Raw genomic sequence first — 22,777 nt, 5'->3', positions numbered from 1 at the left:
TAAGCATCTTTTGCATGTTTTTTCCCATTTAGTCGCTTAGTAAAACTTTGATTCTATTCTATTGAATATTTTGTACAAAGATAAACACAATTCAGACATTAACTTTAGAAATTAATTTTCTTTTCCTTTCTTTTTTTCTTTTCATTTTTTTTGTTTGTTTTTCAATAGAGGGATTCTCTGTAGTTTTGGAGCCTGTCCTGGAACTACCTCTTGTAGGTCAGGCTGTCCTTAAACTTAAAGAGATTCACCTTGGCTTCTGAGTGATGGGATTAAAGGAGTGTGCTACCCTGTCTGGCTAGAAATTCATTTTGTTATTTTAAGTGAACATAAATGCTATAATTCAATTACTAAAAGTCCTTTGCAAAGTTTTGTATCATTTCTATGTGTGTGAACACACAAAATCTCACCAATGTGACTAACTAAAATTTAACTAAACAAGGATAACAGCAATAGACAGGCTAAGCTGGAGTGAGGAAAGTCAAGAAAGCTTGACCTATACCAAACAACTAAAGGCAACAATAGAACACTAACAGAAAAACAAATATTCTTTTGTCTTTCCAGGATAAGAGCAGGCGAATTGGTTATCCAAAACCAAATGATCATCCCAAAAAGTATGCAAACAAATAACATTAAACACACTGAGCAGTCTGTATTTAGGAAGTACATATGTCTACAAATAACACTATCAAAAATAAGTTAAGAAAATGATGAGAAAACTTATTCTGCCTTCATAAATCCTATCTACTAACAGATTCAATGAGAATGAATAGGAATCCATGCCTAAGGTTGATTATGCATAATATATTCAAACCTGTGATCACATAGAGGGCTTAAGTTATGTTCAATGGGTCATGAAACAGCAAAAACACCTATATGTGGGGAAGAATTTTGATAGAGGAATTGAGTTTTAATAAGATTAGGGAATGTATTACACACATGTAGAAAAATGTCAAAGAAAATTTTAATTAAAATGTTTTATTAGACATACAACATTGACAATAAATCAATTTGGTTAGTGATTTTTAAGAAAAGTCATGCTATACTAACTTTCAAAAGTAGCAAAGGGAAGTCATAACAGTCAGTAACATTTCAAAGGGGAAATGCATATGTAACAGTCTATGTGAGAACTATGGTTGCAATTTAATCACTTAACATAAGTCTATTGTACTGTTCTAATTAATAATCTTCTCAGAGCTGCAATTACATCCTTGTTCCTAAGGCTGTATATCATGGGATTGAACATGGGAGTCACAACGGTATAAAAAAGAGAAAGGAGTTTGTCACTTACTGCAGAATGTATTGACTTTGGCATTAAGTAGGTAATAGATGCAGAGACATAAAACAAAAGCACCACCACCAGATGGGAAGAACATGTGGAGAAGGCTTTTGCCCGTCCTTGAGCAGTGGGCAGTCTCAGAATGGTGGCAATGATTTTGCTATATGAGGTCAATATTAACAAAAAAGGGATTGCAGCAAGCAAGACAGTCACTAAAAAGACAAACAGCTCATTAAGAGAAGTATCTCCACAGGCCAGCTTAAGTACAGGGGGTATGTCACAGAAGAAGTGATCTATCCGGTTAGCATTGCAGAAATGTAGAGAGAATATCTGACAAGTTTGCCCTAGCTGGAAAGGCAATCCACTGAGCCAGGAACCCACTGCAAGCTGTGTGCATTTTGTCTGGTTCATGACCAGAGGATAGTGCAGAGGGTTGCAGATAGCAACATAACGGTCATAAGACATCACAGCCAGGAGAATACTGTCTGTAGTTGCCAGAATTAGAAAGAAACACATTTGTGTGGCACAGGCCAGAAGAGAAATGCTTCTGTCCTGGGTCCAAATGCTGTACAGAATCCTAGGCAGAGTGACTGAAACATAACAGATTTCCAGAAAAGAAAAATTAGTCAGGAAAAAATACATGGGTTTGTGTAGTGTAGGATCAATTCTGGTTATCACAATAATGAAGCTGTTTCCAATTATGATAGTCACATACATTATGGAGAACATACCAAATAGAAAGCCCTGGAGGTTTGGAAGGTCAGAGAATCCCAGGAGGAGAAACTGTGTCACTGTGGAAGTATTTTCCTCTGCCTTGATGTCTGCGTGTTTCATCTGTGGGGATGATTCAACCAGAATTGCACTTCCCTTTACTCAGTATTATTTTATCATATAGAAATTGATATTTTCATATTCACAGATTTTTAATTTCTTCTTACAAATATTTGTATATATATTCATAAAAATATACATATATACTGATGAAATTATAATTTGTCCTAACATATACTCTTTGGCACTAATTATATGTTTGAAATAAATGCTATTGTTTTCACATTTTTCTACTGAGTGATTAATAAATATTCTTATTAATGGCATGATGACACATAATATTTTAAATGTTTATCTAAGTAACCAATGTGACAATTTTAGAATTATTTAATTTTCAGTTGGCTCTTTAATACCAAAATTGTTTTCTTTTATTATGATAAAAATTCTCTATTTACATATTAATTATCTAATGAAAAATGTATTCAATGTTCTAGTATGTTTTTTTAAAGCTCAATTTATCCTGATATTCCTCTATAAATGCTCTTTCATTGAAAAATTCATGATAAACTGGACCATATTTGATAAGATTCTATTTTACATTTAAATTTTGTAAGTAAGTTGTAATATCTATGCATTCAGAATTTACATTTTTACATCTGTGGAATTCTTTGACACCATAGACAAATCAAAAGATATAGTAATTACCACATTTTGACAAATGGTACTTACTCTCTAGTTTCATTTGTTTCTGGCTCAGCAGTCCAAACCACAGCCTTATGAATCCTAGAAGTGCTGTCTACACCCAAGATATTTCCTCAGCTCCTGTAGGCAAGTTATAAACACAAATTACTAAAACAAACTTTCTCAAATCATTCACCTTCCCGCTCTGTCTCTACCTCTCTATCTCATATCTGCAGGTGTGAGGTGTCTCATCTATAAATCTCTAGATTCTCATTTTCACGCTATGAAATAAATTCAGCAGAAATTTCAAGTAACTACTGGCATTTTGTTTAATTTAAAATCTTTATAAATATTAGCTGTTCTCACATTTGAAGCAGTGGTCTTCATTCATTTAGATAGTGTGTCATTAATTAAAACCATTAATATACACTGTATTGTATTTTACTAATGAACTTTAGAAAATGAAATTAATATGCAAACAAAAGAAGATATAGACTTCTTATTGAGATGGGCTTGTGAGTTTTGTCTTTATGGTCTCATTTATGGTCTTTTACATATATAATTGCCTTGTTTTTTGAAGAGTTTTCTATAAAAGATTCTGTGGAGCCAAATGAAAATATGCAATAATTATAACATTTTCAGATTCACTTCTGATAGATATTGACACTCTGCCACTAGAACCAGTTGCGATTATTGTAGGTGTCAAGGCCACATCAGTGATCTTCACTAGACATTTCATTCTTTATCATAGATAGGTGGAGTTTTATGATATATGTTCCCGAGATGTCATATCACTGAAACATTTAAATACATGCCTAACAGAGAATAATAATTGAATACACCTTACCAATTACATGTTGATTTTGGTGACTATGATCCTTAATTCATCACTCCTTCATATCAAATCTAATCGTGATGAATTAAGGATCATAATCATCATATATCATCAATTGTCAGAAACAGTGTAAAGCCAAACACAAATAGTTTTTGAAACAAAACAAAATAAACAATTAATTTTTTAAATTACTTCATGTAATTTTATCCAAATGCTGATATAAAAAATGTAAAAATAAAAGAAGTCAAACTTGTTAGTCAAATCCAGTCTACGGTCTTAGGAATTAGATACGTTATAATTCTTACCTTGATTTATTGACATACAATAATAAAAGGTTGAGGAAGTTTCTTTTTCTAAGATCAAGAGTTTTCTTTTATTTGAAACAGAGTTACAACACCTCCCAAAATATATTCCCCTGTCATAACGAACTATTCTAGTTAACAAGGATTGTTCGCTAACAAGGGAAAACTTTTTTCCCGTGTTAGTTTCTAAATGTAAAGAACCCTTTTGTCCTACCAGTCATGAATTTAGCATTAGAAGAACCGCAAATTAAATTAACACATACACACACATATATTTCTTAACAGTAACTGAAAAAAATACTGACTAAATAAATATATATATTTACTGACTATAAATACATTGACTATATATACATATTTATTCAGTATTTATTTCTGTTATTATTAATATATATGTACTGACTAAATATATGTGTAGTGAATATTTGTTTTTGTTATTATTAAAAAATACTAGAGTTGCAAAAGGAAAGAAGTTGGTAACTATAGTTTTGTAGTACTGAAGAAATCAGTGGGATCTGATACATCCATAAGTGTATCTGCATTTTATATAAGCAAGACATTTACCATGACTGAAAGTCTGTACTATCTTAGAATAGATTAAAATGTATTTTTGACACAGCAAATTTAATGATACTTTGACATCTTCAATATGTCTTTCATTCAAAAGCATACTGCTGAGAATATACACATTTGATCTCATCTGACAAAAATAAAGAAACAAGCCAACAAATAATAAATAAATAAATAAATAAATAAATAAATACAATTGCCAATGTTCTGTCATTAACTATTTGAAACAAGGACATATGTAGAATTCTAAGTAACAATATTACACCAAAACTAGCTACAAATCTTCAACTTCCAAATGAATTGTCTAGCTGGACTACCATTGGTGGGCTAGTATTCTCAAGTCTTGACAGCAATTGCATTTAGATGTCACATCCAGAGGTTCACCAATCATTGATTGAGCTCCCCATCAATGTTTGCCCTTTTTGATTCCTTATTCATGAGGAAAGTTTGGATCAAAACCCCAAAGACCCCATTTAAACAAACATGAACTTATATTCACAAAATAAATGGAAGTAATATTAAATGACTGAGACTCAATCGTTAGTTTACAAAAAGGTTAAGATTGTGATTGGAGAAACTATGATTAAAAACCATGCATTATCATCCAGTTACATGCTGACATTCTTCCCAATGATGGAAGACTATGTGTTAATTTGCCGATTATAAATAATGCAATTTGCTTTAATGTTGGTAAATCTTAGACATTAATAGCATACTGGTATAATTGTAATTCACTTTTTTTCCTTACATTATGTCACCACCTAATTGGTATTAAGCATCTTTGACATGTCTTTTTCTATTTATTATTTTAGTATACATTAGCAAACCTAATATATATGTTTAAGCAAATTTTATATTTTTCAGTCTTTATAAGGCTCTAATAAGTGTTTCAGATCATAATATTAAGTTTGTCCCCTTAAATTTGTATCTAAAATTTCAAAGAAATGAATTCTTAATTTTCTTTCAGTTACTCGTTATTACCATTGGTATTTTCTATTATTTTTTAACAATTTGTTATTATCTTCTGAAATTAATATTAATGAGTTAATATTTCATATGTATTGCTAAAATGTCTTGTAAATGATTTTTTATTCATGAAAATGTCTTTTTTATTCAATATTTTCTGTCTCATAATTCTGAACAAATAATATTTTATTACAATACCTTATTATCATCTTTAATGTTATTAAAATGTTTCTTTGAACTTTCAAATAAATTTCAAGGGTAAAATCTTGTGCTCAGACACATATTCACCTTAAGACAAAATTGGAAGGCAACTATTTCATAGAAGTGAGTTTTCTCTTAGCACTATTAACTTTACCAGAATTCTGCTTTCTTTTCTCTGGAACCAAGGTGGGTTAAAATAATTTGATCTTATAATAATGACCATACTAACTTATCTCTCCTGAACATTCAGCTCTACCTTATGGGGCCTGCACATAACCTTCACACTAGTTCTTTGTGGATATAAACTAGGACAATTGCTTTTCTCTTGTAGTAACATCAATCACAGAGAAGCCTTGAATTCATTCTGACCTGCTAGAGTAAATCACCCAAAGCATCAAACTAGTTTTGGTCAGCTAGACACTGTCAACAATATGTTCAATATATTGAATGGGTTCCCAGATGCTTGGGAATTTTAAGTTTCGACATTTTATTTAAATTTAAAATTTAATTTAAATTTCAGACTTACTTATGGTGAATTTTCTAATCTCTTAGCTCTCAGTCAACACAAACTTTTTAGATCCCAGGGGTTCAGTTGGTTTCTGTGATGTTCATTCTACATTTTGATCAACTCTTACACATAGTTAGAATTCTAGAAGTTATGATACCTTCATATTATGCATGACAAACCTTTACATGAATACCTAACATGAAATGAGTTGATGATACTGATGATAATAGTATTTAATCCTTTAGTATTACATATTTAAAAGGAAAAGAGATGTCACAAGAACAGGAAGATATTTTTAAAAAATATTTGAAATTTACCATAAATAGATAAATCTGTTTTTCTATTAGTTTTCAAAACTAACAATATCTCAAGTATTGAAGCAAATAACTGTTTCAATTGTTCTTTGCATCATGTTAAAGCAGACTTTTGTCTTTTTCCTCTTTGTAATAAGGTTTTAAAGTGTATGGAAAATAACGTGGGTATATTTAGCATTTAGTATTCACTGAGTTGCCCTTCTTTTACTATCCTTTGTCTCTGTGATTCTTATCTCTGTTCCTCCTACTTAACATTTTCTCATCCTTACGCTCCTATCCTGGGACATAGGAACCCACCACAGTTAAGATCTCCTCAGAAGTCACCCCATAATGGTGGCCCCTAACATTGGTCAAATCTTTTATGGCTAAATAATTTTTGCCTGACTACCCTGTATGAAAGGTGCTATTAATATGTAAGCCATATTTACCTTTCATTGTAAAGTCCAAAAGATCAATATTTATAACTTTTATTCAGATTTTAAGTTCTGAGTGTCACTCAGCTTTGAATTTAGGATGTATAAAATAAGCTCTCAGATGATCATCCTGGATGGACTAACTCCTGCAGGGAAAAACAATTTTTTTCACTAGCATTGATAATCAAAAGATCTAAGGAGTATATGTATTTCTATAACTAAAATTATATCTTTTGTAGAAAGGGTATCAACTGCAGATAACTTTGAGCTGTTCCAAAATCATTGATCTCTTCACTGATTGTCCTTATCAATTTGATGTTATTTGCTTCATTTTTTCTGCCACATGAATTAGTTCATGAGGGTTTATGCATACATTTCTTATTATGTTCTTATATATCATATTAATTCTTATTTTGTATATATACCTGCATTATAATTTTCTGGAGTCATTTATATATTTCTATATTAATAAGTATTTGGTCAAGTATTTAGTAAATGAACACGTGGAACAACATTATTTTCATCTACTCTTACAGAAATTGCTCATATCAGTTATTTTCAGAATTTATTGAGTAAGTTCCATATTAATCATAATTAATTTAAGGAGAAAGGTGAAATTTTCAGCCAACAGAAGGCAGACCACCAGTCATATATAAAGACTTAAGTGAGATTGGTGTTCCACATGTTAGTTCTAAAGCATATGTACAAGTTTGCATAGAAAAGAAACCTGAGAATTTCTGATGCTGGGAATGTAAAGTTGTAATTTTTTGTCCATTGTACAATTTTTCATATTAAATGTTAATGGACTAAAACCAACGATAAAAATGTGGAAGTGAATTAACTGAAATTATAATGAATAGAAACTAGTAAGCAAGATTTCACAGTACAAAGGTATAATTTTACAGGTCCAAATATACAACACAAAAGTTTTCATTTTTCTGTACTACATGACATAATTCATGTAAACATTCATTCAACTATTTAATTCAATAGACAACTAATCATAGAGAAAATTATGAAAAACTTTATTCATTCCATTGAAGATATAAGATATTATGTTTTCTAAGTTTATTCAGTCAAATATTTTCCTCAAAAACTGCTTCCTTCAAGAGACATACACAGAAAATGCTATTTAGTTTTTAATTCACAACACTTTTTTTTTCTCTCAACAACTGTGAGATGTTCTGTATATGTGTTGCTTTTATTGGTTAATGAATAAAACTGCTTTGGACTGTGGCAGAGCAGAATATAGCCAGGCTGGGAGAGACAGAGAGTAGATGGAGTGAGGGAGATACCATGTAGCTGCAAAGGACACCTCTGGGACCTTACCAATAGGCCACAGAATCGTGGTGATCCACAGATGAATAGAAATGGCTTAGTTTAAGATGTAAGAGCTAGTTAGGAATACACTCATAGGCTATTGGCCAGGCAATTTTGCAATTAATATAGTTTCTGTGTCTGGGCAGTTGGGAAAGGAATGAGCAGTCCCCATTTACAAAATGGCACCCACCATTTGTAGCATGGATCCACATTAGATCAACAAAAAAGCTTTAAAAAAAAGAGGACCTTTAGTCCAACAAAAGTGAGAGCAAGAAACAGTCTCTTGATAGCTGCATTTTTTTCACATAGGCTCTGTTTGCTGGTGCCAAGCAAAGGTGCCTCTCTTTTCAGAGTTGGCTTCCTGGTTCGTGCTGGTTTGTGTTAGAGGCAGGATTAAATCTGGAACAAGGTAGTAAAGATGTCAAAATAAATATTAAATATAATAGAGCAAAAATTAAGCCACATAAAGATGGAATATGCACAGAGAGTCTGAATTATGCATATTATTGTGCTTTTTAATTTTTTTTAACTTCAGAGAGACATTTGTTTCTAGGGGCTGCTAAACTGTACCATCATAAAGGTATTTTGTCTTCAAAATTTGTGTCTAAGGATAAGTTACTTTGGAAAAAGGTTCTACACTTGCTTCCAAAAAAGATGAGAACCTATCGATTCCTTTGTGGCTAATGTGATTTGATGTAATGACACCCACTGAAAGGTCTATGAACCTTAAAATTACTTTGCCCAACAAACAACAGGAAGCAGTTTATAGAAAACTACAAACAAATTCCCAAATGACTGTTTATAAATATTTGTTTCCATTTAAATGGGATTTATTATAAGTAATTAATGGTCATAGTTTCTAAATATATATATATATATATATATATATGGGAATATAATATATAGAGATGAATACATTATATTGGTATTGACTTTGGTTTATTGATACAAACTTAAGGTCAATTTTGTTATATGCATATTTCTACTCTTGTTTGATGGAGGAAGGTCATTGGCTAATAAAGGAACTGACTTGGCCCATTTTATTGGTTGAAAGATAGGTGGGAGGAGTAGGCAGAACAGGATGCTGGGAGGAAGAGGAAGTGAGCTCAGTCTCGACAGCTCTCCTCTCGGGAGCAGACACCTGAGAGAGACGCCATGCCCCGCTCCCGGGATGAAGCTCCGACCCAGGATGGACATAGGCTAGAATCTTCCTGGTAAGCACACCTTGGGGTGCCATACACAGATGATTAGAAATGGGCTAAATTAATATGTGAGAATTAGCCTAGAAAAGAATGGGCTAAGCAGTGTTTAAAAGAATACAGTTTGTGTGTTGTTATTCCGGGCATAAGCTAGCCGAGCAGGCGGCCGGGGTGCTGGGAACGCAGCCCCACTGCCCCCAATTACTACAGAATGGCGCCCCACGTGATGGGCTAAACCCACTTAAAAAACCTGAGAAGGCTTAAAAATAAGGGAGAGAGAGTTTAACACATATTTTTGCTGTTTTTTGGTGGTGTGCTGTAGAGAGATTTCCTGATTCGGCAACAGTAGCAGAAAAAACGCTGTGTCATTTTAAAGCGCGACTTCCTGGGGCTGTGCACCATTGCAATCTCTGTCTGGCTCCTGTGGGAGACAGAGCTTTTGAATAGAGCATTTGGTGTAAAGTGCTACGATTTGTTTGATGGCAACTAGACTCGCTGTGTTCTTGGGTCTGCTCTGCTTGTTATAGGCAAGCATGCGCTTTCATCTAAGAGAGGCTTCCTGACTCAGCTTTAGTTGCAAAGCCTGCAGCTCATTAAGAGATCCTGCCACGAAACACTTAAATGGTGTTGACGAAAAGCTGAACACATGCTTTTCGGTTTTCAGCCATAGCAGGAAAAAAGCTGCGCCGTTTAAAAATGCCAGCTTTCTGGGCTTTCCTGCCAGGGCAAACTCTGACTCTTTTATGCAGGCGGTTCCTGCGGTTTGCAAGCACAGGCTGCTGAAGCTTGCTTGCTGGCTATAGCCAGTACCTCAGCCATGAGGCTGGAAAGCTAAGGAATGGGCTGGATCCAGCCGGCAAAGCCACGCCTTTAATCCTACTGATATTGCTTGGTAAATTAAAGACTCATGTGGTCAGAAAAAGAGAGATATACAGTAAAGAGAGATTCAAAGACAAAGAAAATTTCTAAATGGTTTGAAGTGTGTTAAAAATATATGTAGACTAAAATTTAAAGTTCTTAAAGTAACAAAAAAAAGGAAGAGAGTTGTTGTGTGTGGTACACACCTTTAATCCCAACACTTGGTAGGCAGAGGGAGATAGACCTCTGTGACTTCAAGGTGTGGTAGCACATGCCTTTAATCCCAATGCCTGGGAGGCAGAGAAAGGCGGATCTCTGAGAGTTCAAAGACAGCCTGGTCTACAAAGTTACTTCAGGTCAAAGATACAGAGAACCTATCTCAAAAAGCAAAAAGTTAAAAGTAAAAATAAACAAAATAGAGGTTAAAATAAAATGAACAAAGATGGAAAATACACAGAGAATTTTGATACTGTATGCTATTATGCTCTCTTTAAATTATTTAAATGCTGAGGAAGGAGCAACAGATGCTAAAAGATATTTATTTATAAATGCTGCTGAACTAATCCAACATAGATATTTTGATGCCTTGACATTGAAATTTGGATCTAAGGACATGATGCTTTGGAAAGGAGTTTCTTATTTTGTTTTCACAGAGGATGAGACGCTGTTCATTTCTTCTATTCCGATTTGGTATGATGGACCACGTCCTCCTGAATGGTTCCTGTGCACGCCTTCAAAAAATTGCTTGGCTCAACTGCCAACTGAGATGAAACTAGCACACAGGTTATACCATGAAAGACCTAATTAACAACGCCCCCATTCAGCAGGAAGCAATTTGGAGAGAAAAAACTGCGCCCATATTCCCAAAAAATGTTTATAAATGTTCTTTTACATTTAAAGGGGGATATGATATAGGTATGAATAATTTGCATTAGTATAGATTTTGCTTTATTGATAGAGATTTACGGTAAATTTTGTTATATGTATATGTATTTCTGATATTGATTAAGGTATTTTGATTGTGTAGTTCACTAAAATGTAATGTATAATTAGGAAATATAAGTTGTTAATAGATAATCATAAATAATAGTCAAGTTTGTAGTCATGTTAGTTAATATTTTCTAGATGTGCATAGATATATTTTAGATAGACATTCTTCATGTCTTTCAAAGATTACAGAATAGGACATTTAATGTTTTAATAACTGAGGACTTTTCATGACAATGAGACACTCTGCTCCTGGCAGCACCAATGTACTTCAAGAGGAAGATGGGCATCGAAGAGGCACCTTATGGAGTTTGATAGCCATTTGGGCAAGAAACTGCTCTTGCCTGGACTATTGCATAAACTGGACACAGAGAACCCGCAGAGAGAGGACTACTGAACTTGCCTAAGGTGAGATGATCTTTCGGGGTTCCTGATTCATGAAAGAGTCTGGGAGACATTCTGCAGGACACAATAGATAGTGACTGAACTGACTTTGAATTTTCCTGCTTTATGGAAATGTCTGCTGGATACCATGGGCCTGAAGGCTGAAGATGGATGCCCCAACGGTACAGAGGAACTTTGGGTGACTGTCCGGGCAGCGAGATGTCTCTGTCATTTCTAGAGTTTTAAAAGTGGATTTTTTCTTGTTTGCTTAGGTAGTATTGTATCTTTCTGGAGTCTTTGATGGAGTTAAGAATAGTTAGTTATAGTTTTCCTTAGTTATGATAAAGATTATTGTAACTTTTACTTGATAACTGTTTTGTTATATGTAATTTTGCTTTGTTAAAGTTAAAGCCTTTTTTTTTTTTTTTGTTTAAACCGAAAAAGGGGAAATGATGGAGGAAGGTCATTGGCTAATAAAGGAACTGACTTGGCCCATTTTATTGGTTGAAAGATAGGTGGGAGGAGTAGGCAGAACAGGACGCTGGGAGGAAGAGGAAGTGAGCTCAGTCTCGACAGCTCTCCTCTCAGGAGCAGACACCTGAGAGAGACGCCATGCCCCGCTCCCGGGATGAAGCTCCGACCCATGATGGACATAGGCTAGAATCTTCCTGGTAAGCGCACCTTGGGGTGCCATACACAGATGATTAGAAATGGGCTAAATTAATATGTGAGAATTAGCCTAGAAGAGAATGGGCCAAGCAGTGTTTAAAAGAATACAGTTTGTGTGTTGTTATTTCTGGCATAAGCTAGCCGAGCAGGTGGCCGGGGTGCTGGGAACACAGCCCCGCCGCCCCCAATTACTACACTTGTTTAAGGTGTTATCTTTATAGAACTAATTTAAAAATGTCAGGTATAATTAAAAATTATGGACTAGTAGAAAGTAATTTATAATAGTCAAACTTTATCATGGTTGCGGCACACCGCACCCGTCTGTGCTCTATGTGCCACCATACAGTTCATGAACCAGGAAAAGGGGCTGGTGATTAAAACACAGAAACACACAGACAGAGACACAGGTCAACCTTGAAACAGGAATGCCTCAAAAATGTCCTCTTTATTGTGTCCAGGGGTAGCTTATATAGGGATAGCCATGCCCCAGCTAAATGCACCAGAAACCATTGTCCTGCCATCAGGAACTCCTGAGAGTCTCGTGCTTAGTGCAGCTGTAGGCACTCAGATCAGAGGAAAAGAAGTTGTTTAAAAGAAATTCAGAATCTGGGGTTTCACAGCTCCCAACATTTCACCGCCTTTATATATATAATTAGAAAAATGTAGAGCAGCTAACCACATGCAAATCCCACAAGAAATCCAACTGCTCTTATAAACTGAAAAATACTCTAGCAAACATGCTCATTCTACAGTCAACATGAATGATATTAAATGCTGGTACAAGATAGTCACAGCAGCCATCTGACTGACAAAAATTTCAACTGCCATGAAGGAGGCTGCAGCAGTGACAATAGCGTACCTGTGGTGATCCCAAAGTCTCTAGGATGGCTTGACAGTTCCTCCTGCCTCTGCCTCCTTCAGCAAATCCTATCAGCGTGCTCCACCACAACAGGCCCGGGCAGCAGGTAGGCTAGGAGACCTTACGCAGCTACTTCTCGAGGGAACCACTTAATGGGCTCCACATTTAGGGAATTTGTCTTCACCAACCTGTCTGGCTTCTTCGTGCTAAGTGGGCGCACTGCATTCTGGGGGATATTTTAAATCCTTACATCCATATTTTTGCATCAACATTTCAGGGGATGTCAAATCCTTATATTACACCAACATTTCACATCAAATGCTTTGCAGTTCTCAGAGTCAAATGTCTTTTTCAGTCCAGAACACAAAAGACAACACAACCAACAAACACCTTTTATCTTTTTGAGCAGTATAATTCTGTCTTTTGGAGGCTTTCAATTCGCCCTCCTGCCTCCTCTTTATCTGAGGAGTGTCCCTCAGAGCATCTCTGGGGATGAAAACACATGCTCTTTTCTCTTTTAAACTTTTTTTTTCTTTTCCTTTCATTCTTTCTGTACTCCTTTTACTCTGTGCTCTATGTGCCACCATACAGTTCGTGAACCAGGCAAGGAGCTATAGATTGAAACACACAAAGACACAGAGACAGAGACAAGGGTCATCCTTGAAACAGGAATGCCCCAAGAATACCCCCTTTATTGTGTTCACGGGCAGCTTATATAGCCATAGCCATGCCCCAGCCAAGAGTACCATAAACCATTCCTCTGCCATCAGAAACTCCCGAGTGTCTCATGCTCAGAGCAGCTGTAGGGACTCACATCAGGGGAAAAAAAGTTGTTTACAAGAAATTCAGGATCTGGGGGTTCACAGCTCCCAACAATGTTAGTTACAGTTTCCAGATATACAAAAATGTATTTCAGTTAGATAGTCTTCAATACTTCAAAGATTACAGAATATGGCATTTAAAATGTCTTACGAATGTAGACTTCTCTCAACAGTGAGACATGTCTACTTCTGGCAGCACCTACCTACTTCAAGAGATGATGGGCACTGAAAAGGCTCCTTATGGAGTTGGTTAGCCATGTGTGCAATAAACTGCTCTTGCCTCTACTATTTAATGGTATGTTTTATGATTTGGACATGCAAGACCCACAAACAATGACTGCAGCACTTGTCTAAAGAAGGTGTTCCTGCTCCATGAAAGAGTCTGCCAGACATTCCCCAGGACAAAGAAGAACGTGACTGACAAACTGCCAATATACATGAAACAATTTTTCAACTTTTCTTCTTCATAAAAATGTATACTGGATACTGTGGGCCACTAGGCTGAAGATGGATATCCCCATGTGTCAGAAGAACTTTTGGGTGAATTCCTGGCAGGGAGATGTCTCTGTCAATTCTAGAGTTTAGGAACTTTCTTACACTGCACTTCTTATTTACTTAGGTAATATTATATCCTTCTGGGGTTTTTGATGGAGTTGAATAATAGTTATAGTTTTCCTTATTTAGGATAAAAGATAAATTATATATGAAACTTTAGACTCATAAAGAAATATTGAAATGGTAATTCTTGCTTGATAACTACCTTGTATATATAATTTTACTATGTTAAAACATCCATTTAATTTAGGCAGAAAATGGGAGATGATGTGGGATGTTCCTCTCTATATGTGCAACTTTTCTTGGTTAATGAATAAAGCTCCTTTGGTCTATGGCAGTGAAACACATATCCAGGCTTGAATTCATACATATAGAGAGTAGGCAGAGTCAGGGAGATGCCATGTAGCTGTGGAAAGAAAAAGATACTGCTGGAATTTTACCTGTAGTCCAAAGCCTCCTGGTGATACACAGATTAATAGATATAAGATCTAGCTAGAAATGTGAATAGACCAATGGCTAAGCAGTGTTGCAATTAATATTGTTCCTGTGTGATTATTCCTGTCTGGGTGGCTGGAAAACCAACAAACAGTCTCTATTTACAAAGTGTATGAATAGAATTGAAGATAGGTAATAAAAATTTCATTTCTTCAAAGCCCATTAGCTAAATCTTGCCTTTCTCCTGATTTCATTTGGAATTACTTTGAGTTTCTCTCCATTTAAGTTGATGTTGGCTATGGGTTTTCTGTCAACTGCTTTTATTATGCTAAGGTACATCCCTTACATTTTTATGTCTCCAGGACTTTTATCTTGATGGGTGCTGTAGAAATGCTCTTTTCTACATCTAATGAGATGATCATGTATTGTGTTTTTCAAGCTGCTTATATGGTGGATTACATATACTGAGTATGTGTCTTAAGTTATCATTCCATTTCTGGGATGAAGCTTTCACAGTAATGTTGGATAATCTATTTGATAGGCTGTTAGATTCAGTTAGTAAATACTGCTGGTTTTTCTTTTTTCTTTTTCTTTTTTTTTTTTTTTTTTTTTTTTTTGGTTTTTCGAGACAGGGTTTCTCTGTGGTTTTGGAGCCTGTCCTGGAACTAGCTCTTGTAGACCAGGCTGGTCTCAAACTCACAGAGATCCGCCTGCCTCTGCCTCCCAAGTGCTGGGATTAAAGGCGTGCGCCACCACCACCTGGCCAGAGAACTGATTTTTAAAGTATATCCATATATTTCTCTGGTTTTCCTAAATTTTGTTCCCAAAATTTGTTTCCCAAATTTCTGTTTCCCTTTTTATCTCTATTTTAATTAATTTGCATATTTACGATAATTTAGTTAATTTGTCTCAAAACTTATTAATCTTATTAATTTTTTTTAAAGAACCAACTTGTTTTCATTGAAAAATATGTATGAATATGTACACACACACACACACACACACACATATATATATATGTATATATATATATATAGTGTGTAAGTGTTTTTCTATATTATCATTTTCAGTACTATGTTGAAAAAGTATAGCAAACTACTTCTTCAAGTGGTTATTATTTTTTTGCTTCTATATCATTTAATTGTGCCATTGTTATTATCAGATCTCCCCTTTTGACTTTATTAATTTATTTTAGGCACTTAATAATATGTTTTCTTAGAACTGTGTTTATCATATCCCATAGGTTTTGAAAAAGGTTGTATTTATCTGTATATTTAATAATACTTTTAAAATATTTTTTCTTACAATCAATTTGGATCATTTAACCCTGTTTCTAACCCCTCTAAGATTCAATCCACCTATTTGTCTCTTAAAGATAAAGATAAATGCTCTTTGGTGTTATTCCTTCTATATACAAAGCTTCTCTAAGATTGTCACAAAAATTCTGGCTTTCCTTTTTGCAGTATATTTTAGCTGAAGACAGAAATAATTTATTTTTATAAATATTGTTGATAATATGTGTTTTCTGGTATACTGATTAATAAAAATGAGAAAATCAGCTGGAAATCACCTTGAATAGTTATTAATTATTACTTTCCGGAAATCAAACCAACTCATATGTCTGTACTAGGCCCAACAACAATAACAACATCCCATTTGTTATTTATCATTTCATCATACACGATAGTGATATCTATAACATCTATATTTATATATGTAGTGAATCTATAAGATCATAGATATTCCAAACACATTTTTAATCTTAAAAGTATACTATATTTAAATATAAGTAAATCATATGACTGTTTATATATAAACTGTCTAGCTTTATCTTGTTTTACTAACATAGTTATCTTCATTTCATGTCTTATTATTTTCTCATTTTTATCTTTTTTGTTATCATTTGCTATAATATCATGTGTATTTTATATTTTTTTAAAAAAAAATTAGAGACAGAATTTCTCTGTGTATCCCTTGCCATTCTGAAACTTGCTCTGTAGGCCAGGCACTGGCCTTGATCTCATAAATCCACCTGCCTCTGTCTCCTTAGTATTGGTTATAAAGGTATGAACCACCTCTGCCTAGCTAATAACTTCTTAACAAACAAGAATAAGATTTATACATAAATGAACCTCCTTGATGATAACACTGACAGAAATACCTACATACCTTTACTAGGTGAGGGATGAGGACAAGCTATTGATTAAAGTGTGACTACACATCATTTGCCAGCACTGGTTGAAGTTTCTATTGTTCTTACATGAATGTAAAACTGTCAGTAGTTTTTTTTTTCATTTTCATTTATCAATCTAATGGTGATGTACATGTCTTATTTTGTTTTATTTCTATTGGGGATAAATCTGCTAAGCCTCTCATGGTTCAGAAGGACCACTATAGCAGGCAAAAATCTGACTAATAGGGTAGGTATGAGGATAAAATAAAAATAAATTGACAAAGGTAAATTTTTTCTGTCATGTCATGTTTATTCTTTCCGTGGCTACTCAAATGCCCACTAGGTATTTCTTACAGTTCTACCCATCCCACACGGTTTCCAGGTTATCCACAGACAGTTAAGAAGAACGTATTTCACAGAATCACAAGGACTGGTGGATCTCACATGAAGACACCTTGCATCACAGAACGTGCATGACTGTGAAACTTGGCAGATACTTGAAGGATTAATTAAGATGTGATACAAAATTCTAAGAAGAAGTTACTGTTTACTAATCCCATTTTGAAGTGTAATTAGAAGTTTATAATTAATAATTGCAGAAAAACACAACGATTGCTTTTGCATTTTCTGAACACTTGCTTCCTTCCCTGGCTGCTGGGAACACAGTGTTGGTAACCACAGCAACCTGCGGGTTTGCAACTAAGGCAAGGTGCTTGACTTCCATCAGCATCTAGCTGGCTGAGTTCAAATGAGTCTAAAGACAAAAACAGTTAATTTCCTGGGCTATGATCTTGTGGTAATTGAAACCAACGTGAAGAGTAAATACTGAATACTAGTAACTTGCTAGGCTAGAGCAAAAGACCAGTAGAGTATACCTTCCTGAGTTTGCTGACAGAGGGGCCAACCAGATGTTCTCTCTTCTCTTCTCTTCTCTCTCTCTCTCTCTCTCTCTCTCTCTCTCTCTCTCTCTCTCTCTCCTCACTCTCTCTCTCTCTCCTCAGTGGATGCTGCTTAGTACTCTTTTCTTTGTGGAAGTCCTTTCATAGGGTATGTGTGTTGGACTAGTTTTATGTAGATTTGTATATGAGGGCAAAGGTTTAGTCAAGTGAATGCTTTCACACAATTGCTTCTTGGTATGGAAAAAGTTATGATTTATACACTCCTGGGACATTATGGAAGAGAGAAACATCATGATATTACAAGAATTTTACAGAATTAACAGTGACTTGTCAAAGAAACAGGTGTTCCCTGAATTCTGCGTTCGGGTTCTCCACCAGATCATATTCTTGTGGATTTGTCTATTGGCCTGTTAGCTGTAATTTTGCTGTAGAGTCTTGTGGGCTCTCCACATATTTCCATATTGCTTATTATTACTGGGAAAATTATTTTTTGTTTTTTTGAAGTATAAAATTATTTATTGACTGATTTACATTTAAAAAATTATTGTCTAACATACATTATTTCCCACCATGAGACTATAACTGTACATTTAAGCATTTTTTTCATTATTTAAAAAAAATTGACCTTCTCCTAAAATATACACTCCTGGTCTAGCCTTGAATGTCCTATAAACTTTTGTCCTCTTATTCTTATTCTTAAATGTGTGCCTTCTAGTGTGTGTGTGTGTGTGTGTGTGTGTGTGTGTGTGTGTGTAGATGTCTATGGCAGATTAAATTTTTTTGTGTGTTTGCATGTGTTTGTGTGTGCGAATGCCAGGGATCAACATTGAATATAGCCTTCAGTCATGCTTAATCTCATTGCTTGTTTCCCCTTTTATTGAAAGCGTACTATGTTCTAACATTCTTTATCCTGATTATAATTCAATACTCTCTAATCTTTCAATACTATCCCTATCTCATATCCCATAAAGATCCAGTCCACTTATTTCTCTCATTACAAAGAAAACAGGTTTATAAATGATAAGAATAAAATATAATCTAATAATATAAAACAAAAACTAGTACATTAGAGTTGGTCAAGACAAACAAGCAGAGAAAAAGAGCCCATAAGAAGGCACAGAAACAGAGATCTACTCACTCAAACACTTGGAAATCCTATGACAATATTAAATTGGAAGCTGTAATATATACTAAATGAACCTGGTGCAAACCCATGCAGGTCCTATCCATGATGCCTTAGTCTCTGTGAGTTCATATGATCTTTCTTCATGTTCATTGAGGGACCTCGTTTTTGTGGTGTCTTCCATGTCCTCTGGCTCTTACACTCTTTCTGACCTTTCTTCTATTTGGTTTTACCTTGACTTTATTTGAATTAATCACAATTTTCTTGTAAAAATTTATTTGATTCTTATGCAGTTTTTATTTGAAAAAATTGCTTATGTGACATATTTAACTTTTAAGTTTAAACATTCACTTTGAATGATAACTTGGAAGAACAATTTTGAATTAACAGTTGAAATTACTATGATTATCCATTCTTATATATATAAACATACTATCGTGAATGAGGAAGAATATTAGTGCACATTATGGTAGGAAATCAAAGCAAAAGTTTATGATTAAATGTAAGAGAAATTAGGCACAAGATATGAATCTGTAACTAATACTTTAAATTACATGCAAGAATCTTAAGGCACTTAGGATATCTTTCTCAGTATTTACACTATTCATAAAGATTATGAAAACCAAGATATATAAAAAGAAAAAACATATTTCTCCCTTGAATATAATATAAAGAATAACGTTTTGCTTTATTTGTAAACATAAACAAACAGAATTCTAACATGTGATGAGGTAGGGCAAGTTTTCTGACTTGTCCGGTCAATGCATAAGGTAACAAAATTACTCTCTGTCTCTCTCTCTACTTCTGTCTGTCTGTCTGTGTTTGTATTTCTGTCTCTCCTTTTATCTCTCCATATATATTTATATCTATATGTATTTATAAACACATATGCATATATCTACATGCAGACATATATGTGGGTACATTTACATACATGTGTATGTACATTTATTTTGTGACATAACTGAGATCTAGTATTTAAACAATGCTATTCACTTGGTTATTTTCATCAAAAATATTTGGTAACTTACAATTCTAAACAGATAGCTAAAGCAACACCTGAATTTTAAACAGACAGTTGAATGTTCTAAGAGAAATTTAAAATGTGGGACAGTAAGATCATTAGGAGACATACAGTTTTGAAATTATATTGACTATGGAAAAATGAAAAACAAACAGATTAGAGGCAGATTAAAAGTACCATCAATTTTCTAAACAAATTTTTCTAGAAAAACATATTGAAAATATGATCAAAATTAGTTGTCATGGGAGCCAAATCAATGCAAAAACTCACAAAACACAAATGTTAAAGTTTAGAAAACAGACACAGAGAGCATTGTGTTAAGAAAAACCATAGATTAGGGACACCTAAGCACAAATGGAGGAACACAACAATTGTAGAAAATTGAAGGACGTGATCAGCTATGACAAATGCAAACTGAAGAACAGCGAACAGCAAACCTAAGCAGGACTAAAAAGGATACACAAAGCTCATTTTAGCAAATGACCCCAAAACTTGGTGGTAACTTACCGGTCTTACATGCTACAAAAGTTGCCTGGAAATACAACAGATAGCAATAAGAGCATTAATAGATCTCAAAAATTACATTTTCACAATGAGTTCATTCATTCATACTGGTTTTGCTCATTACAATAAGCTCTAGGTAACAAGTTTCTTTTTAAACATTGTAATTTGCTATCCACAAAACAGACTTTCAACATGATGTATGCATCTGTGTTTTCCTATATTAAACTTTTCCACCACGTCAATAACTTATTCCGCAATTTTCTCAGTGCCATCATGATGTCCTTGTTTCTCAGAGTGTATATAACAGGATTCAAAGCTGGGATTAAAATAGTGTAGAAAAGAGACAGCAGTTTCCCCATTCCTTCTGACTGCTTTGATTTAGGTTGTAAATAAGTGATGCTAGCTGTTCCGTAGAACAAGATTACAACTATCAGGTGAGAAGAGCAGGTGGAAAAAGCCTTGACCCTCCCTTTGGATGAAGACAATTTCATAATGTTGCAGATAATCTTGACATAAGAGACAAGGATCAGAAGAAATGGAACCATGACAAACATCACTGCAACAACATAGACAGCTACTGTATTCACAAAGATGTCACCACAAGCAAGCTTGAGTAGTGGGGGGATGTCACAGAAGAAGTGATCAATTTTGTTAGAAGCACAGAAGTGCAGAGAGAATATCTGGTAGGTCTGTCCAATTTCTACTGGAATTCCACTGATCCAGGAGGTGGCTACCAGCTGCAAGCACACCTTATCCTTCATGAGTAAAGAATATTGTAGAGGTTTGCAAATGGCCACATAGCGGTCATAGGCCATTGCTGCCAGCAAGAGGCACTCTGTACCTCCCAACATAAGGACAAAATACATTTGTGTTGCACAGGCAAGCAGAGAAATGTTTCCTTTTAGGGTGTAAAGATCCATAAGCATTCTTGGGATAGTGGCTGTTACGTAACAGACTTCCAAAAAGGAAAAGTGGCTAAGGAAGAAATACATAGGGGTCTGGAGAGCAGGGTCAGTTTTTGCTAACAGTATTATAATGCTGTTGCATATCAGAATTCCCAGATACATGAACAAAAATATCATAAACAATGTCCACTGCAGACTAGGAACATCAGAAAACCCTAGAAGAATGAATTCTATCAGTGTAGAGACATTCGATTTTTCTGTTTTAAATTGATCTTCACCTGTAGGCATGTTAAATATGAAGTAGTCAATTCAATCCTATCATGAACTGCACTGAATTGTCAAAATAACCGAGTCATATGAACATATTTCATATTATATTTTAAATTCCAGTTCACCTTACTCTGACTATGATAGTTGATACTTCAAAAACAAATATGTTGCTGAAAATAATTGAATACATATATCTCTATTACATCTTTGTTCCCTACAGATTTTTTTTCTTTGAAAATTTTTGTGGCTTTTCATTTAAAATGAGTTAAGTCTTCCTTTTAAAATTTTAATTAGAATCAAATTTCTAAAGTTAATACTTTCTGAAGAAAAGGCCTTTGTTATGACTCTACTCTTTACTTTTATCCTCTGAAATATTCCAGGTATGAAAACCTTAGCCTCAACTTTCTGCTCAGCAAACTTTTCAGCTCAGCAGCTCTGATCCGGTTTGCAAAAAATACTAATTCTGGCAGACTTGAAGCTTTGAGTTATAGCACTTTCCTGCTGAAAGGAGTATATAGGTTCAATTGACTTGTGAATAAAGAAAAATGTAATATTTTTATATCATTAACATGAACTTAATGAGTAGAAGCTATTGCTCAAATTATGCATTGTAGTGCTCTTCTTAATGTAGAATTCTTCTCCATAATTTTCTCTGAAATTCTGAGAAATCTCATGTGTAGTTTTTCTTAAGCTATATTTCACCTACATATCATTGAGAACATTAATTTCTACCCTGAATCAATATAAACAATGAATAGATTTCAGTAGACAAAAATTCCTCATACTTTCTTACTTTTGTTAGTACTAGATTATAACAATTTCAAATACATTAATAACAACATTATTGTCACTAATATTACTTAAAATAAGTATTCTTTCTTTTCAGCTAAGAAAAATGAACTAATACAGGAACTGAGGTAAATAATTAGTTTCTTTAGAGGATATTCTCAGAATT

General features: G+C 34.3%; 2 protein-coding genes across 2 annotated transcripts; both read right to left on the bottom strand.

Moving 5' to 3' along the window:
- Positions 1–1,159: 1,159 nt before the first annotated feature.
- On the bottom strand, positions 1,160–2,110 carry LOC121466361 (olfactory receptor 10AG1-like). Its single transcript, XM_041680021.1, has one exon. The coding sequence runs from the start codon at positions 2,108–2,110 to the stop codon at positions 1,160–1,162; it is 951 nt and encodes a 316-aa protein (XP_041535955.1).
- An 18,752-nt stretch (positions 2,111–20,862) lies between these two features.
- LOC121466359 (olfactory receptor 10AG1-like) lies at positions 20,863–21,840 on the bottom strand. The gene has a single exon (XM_041680020.1). The coding sequence runs from the start codon at positions 21,838–21,840 to the stop codon at positions 20,863–20,865; it is 978 nt and encodes a 325-aa protein (XP_041535954.1).
- Between the last annotated feature and the right edge of the window lie 937 nt (positions 21,841–22,777).

The sequence above is a fragment of the Microtus oregoni genome, unplaced genomic scaffold (assembly GCF_018167655.1).
Source record: "Microtus oregoni isolate MIOR12 unplaced genomic scaffold, Mior012 000033F_ref0000390, whole genome shotgun sequence".
Lineage (NCBI taxonomy): Eukaryota > Metazoa > Chordata > Mammalia > Rodentia > Cricetidae > Microtus > Microtus oregoni.
The sequence above is the reverse complement of the archived record's forward strand: the minus strand, read 5'-3'. Positions and strand labels throughout refer to the sequence as shown.

Excerpts from the sequence above, each read along its gene's own strand:
- LOC121466361 (XM_041680021.1), bottom strand. The coding sequence starts at position 2,110 with ATGAAACACGCAGACATCAAGGCAGAGGAAAATACTTCCACAGTGACA.
- LOC121466359 (XM_041680020.1), bottom strand. The coding sequence starts at position 21,840 with ATGCCTACAGGTGAAGATCAATTTAAAACAGAAAAATCGAATGTCTCT.